The sequence below is a fragment of the Aedes aegypti genome, chromosome 1 (assembly GCF_002204515.2).
Source record: "Aedes aegypti strain LVP_AGWG chromosome 1, AaegL5.0 Primary Assembly, whole genome shotgun sequence".
Classification (NCBI taxonomy): Eukaryota; Metazoa; Arthropoda; class Insecta; order Diptera; family Culicidae; genus Aedes; species Aedes aegypti.
Window position 1 is genome coordinate 8,501,725 of NC_035107.1, and position 3,006 is coordinate 8,504,730.

The 3,006-nt window shown below is 41.9% G+C and overlaps 1 protein-coding gene across 1 annotated transcript; it reads right to left on the reverse strand.

The window, feature by feature from the left end:
• Positions 1-476: 476 nt before the first annotated feature.
• Positions 477-2,135, reverse strand: LOC110674354. The gene is made up of 2 exons (XM_021838642.1): positions 1,483-2,135; positions 477-1,423 (listed from the first exon to the last, which is right to left on the reverse strand). The coding sequence occupies exons 1-2, from the start codon at positions 1,767-1,769 to the stop codon at positions 715-717; spliced, it is 996 nt and encodes a 331-aa protein (XP_021694334.1). The 5' UTR covers positions 1,770-2,135; the 3' UTR covers positions 477-714.
• Positions 2,136-3,006: the final 871 nt, after the last annotated feature.

A 3,006-nucleotide genomic window follows, 5' to 3' on the forward strand; every position in this document is an offset into this window, starting at 1 on the left:
GAACACCTTAAGGATGATATTTGATGGAAAAACGAAGAATTTGTATGGTTTTATCGCACAACATCAAATATAGGGATATTATCTATAGCAGTGACACGAATTCAGACTAAAATAGTTAAATTTTCACATATTGAACTGATTTTTCAGTTCTGACATATGCTCCATTTGTATTTTGGCTTTAAACCACAGAACTGTAGTCAACGTGAAACCGCGTTAGAAAGTGACAGAAAATTAAAAACGCAACCACCCTCGGCTGTATGCTTTCATATTCGAAAGAAACAATACTTAAATGTTTTTGCATGAATTTCCGTTTGAAGAAAAGATTAAAAAAAATAATGGATTATTGAAACACAACTTATATTATTAACAACAAACAATAAATAAGAAAAAAAAACAAAACTAATTACAGTACAACTTATGATCAAAGCGTAAAAACCTATGGTAAATTGAAGTGTCACAAAATATCAATGAGTGTTTTAAAATATTCGAAATGAGAATCGTCAATTCTCTAACAAATTTTAACATCAAGGCATTTTCATGTTATCTTCAGGCCATTGGATTCATTATATTTTACAGTTAAAATTTCTACAAGACGAATAACATAATATTTATTCTCTATGCCTTGCTTTTCTAAGAATATTTTCTCCGATAACGATACGCAGAATCCATCATGCACATAATAATCACTTTTCCGATATCGTTCTTCCATCACGATCAAACGATTTTAAACTTCGTCGAAACTCGCTTCCAAAAGTCCTTCACGGTCTGAGTGGCTCGTTTGGCAGCCTTGCTGAATCCGCTCTGCGGTGGAGGAGGTTGATCTTTCGGGACCTTGCACTTTTTTCGCTTTTTCGGCTCACATTCGTCGTCCATCGTGGGAAGATGCAGCACTTCTATGCGCCTAAACTCTTCGGAGGGAGCTTTACGGGTGGTTGTGGTAGTGCGGGCTGTCGTAGTTGTGGTTTCGTTGGATGAGGGGGCGGTAGTAGTACTGTTTGTGGTGGTACTATTACTGAACAGGGACCCTATCAAACCAACAGCTCCCGTGATCAAACTTGCAGAAGACACAAGCGATGACAGTAGGAGAGGGGCGTAGAATGGTAGCAAGCTGGCCGCTTGTTGTAGATTCCCACCGGAGTCTTGCTTATTTTGCAGATACTTAGTAGACAATACTCCTAGAGTGAAGGCATTCGTTGAAGCGAGCGTTTTGAGCCCCATCATCGTCTTCGTCAGAATCAAAGCGTAGAGTCCTATGAGGGCTGGTAGCCCTAGCGACAGCATCGTTATTATCAACGCTTTCAAGGCCAACATGATCATGAGGGCCATTTCCTTGCTGATGGGTTGACTTTTATGGACTTTCGTTGGTACGAGGGGCTTTTTCACAATCACCGCGTGCTTCGTCTGTTTGGTGTGTTTCTCGTAACTAAATAAAACAGTTCAACATTATTAGATAACAATGACAACCACACTTATAATACGCACCTTTCTCTGACAGGTTTTACTTCTAAGCTGTTATCAACTTCATCGTCGTCTTCGTATTCACTGTACGAGTACGTGTACCGATGATCCTTAAAAGACGTTCGATCTGAGGCAATTTTGACCGCATTCTTAATTTTTTGAAGAGTACCCTCATCCACATAGTCACCCTCAAATTCTGTTTCACTCGATGTTGGACCGTAAGTTTTCGATTCCACTATAATCACCAACAACATCACAAAGTAGCACTTAGTTCGCCAGGATTTGAAGCATCCGAAACACGTTTTTCCCATTTTCTATATGGCACACCAACAGGAGATCATTAGCACTGCTTCCCGGTTCAGATTTACGCACGACTGAGAAGCCCCGGAACCGTTGTAGCTCGTTTTATAGACTTTTTCGAGATAGAACCGGGGAACGATTGATAATGATAGCTAATGATTTGTCAGATCTTCGGCAATAAGCAGGCCTTGCCAAGTGCCAAAATACCCAGCTGGCTGGCGCACCTGAATGGAGGCAAACCCCCGGAAGAAAAGTTTTCATTGGATGGAAGTAGGCGCCGATTGATTTTTGGATCATTGGCAGATTAGGCCAATAAACTTTTCGGGGGAACACACAGAATGAGCTCCCATTGGATCCCGCGGGTGCGCGTCACTGACGCAAGTTTTGCCCGAATGCGATGGGGGCCCGAAATGGGAATCCAAAACGAGCGGAAAATTGGCCTATTTGGCGGAGCAAAACAAACGAGAAAACTAAATTGACCCAACAATTGGACCAGCCTACGGACAAGGCCACTGGGTGTTCCGTTACAACGATTAGAGATTTGACGTAGTTGGCTGTGGATGGAGAACCACGCCCAGGTCGATCGCCTGCTTGATTGCCTAGACGGAGGTGTGTCGAGACTAATTATCAGAACAGCTGTTTCGAAATTGATCGTGCATTACGCATAATGTAATTTATTACGTTTGAGGTTTACAGTTTTTAAGAATCATCATTTTCTTGTAGCCGAACAGCAAATAATCATAACTAAATAAGCTTCTCACCAACTCTCATGTTGGGAAACGAAATTTTGCCCACAATATTTCGCCAATTAGCCCAGGTCGTGGCTGCTTCTCGCCCACGCTTGTCAGATCTAGTTGCACCTGGTCAATCTACCTTGCTCTGTTGCGCTTCTCATCTTCTTGTTTCAGTCTGTTCCCATCCGAACACCGTTTCGCCTACGTGATTGTTATCCAGTGGGCTTTCAACATGTGCTTCCCATCGTATTCATCCAGGTTTGATCATCTCTAGATTATTTCATCTTAGATTTGGACTTGCCCGTGGTTATGGTTATTCAAACAATTATAGGTGCTCTTCCCGCAAGTTCATTGCGCATCACCGATCTGTTGAGCGTTTTTCGCATGCTACAAGTGGTGTGAGAAGTTCTTTATCCAAATCCTTCTGAAGTCCTTTACTGCCCATAAAAGCATAACCGTCCCATATGGAAAAATCAGGCATTGAGGTAATAGGTTATAAGTGTACGATATATCG

What these genes read in the sequence shown, in the direction of transcription:
- LOC110674354 (XM_021838642.1), bottom strand. Translation starts at nt 1,769, where the DNA reads ATGGGAAAAACGTGTTTCGGATGCTTCAAATCCTGGCGAACTAAGTGC. An exon ending in GTAAAACCTGTCAGAGAAAG is followed by an intron (nt 1,424 to 1,482) that starts GTGCGTATTATA and finishes TGTTTTATTTAG; the next exon opens with TTACGAGAAACACACCAAAC.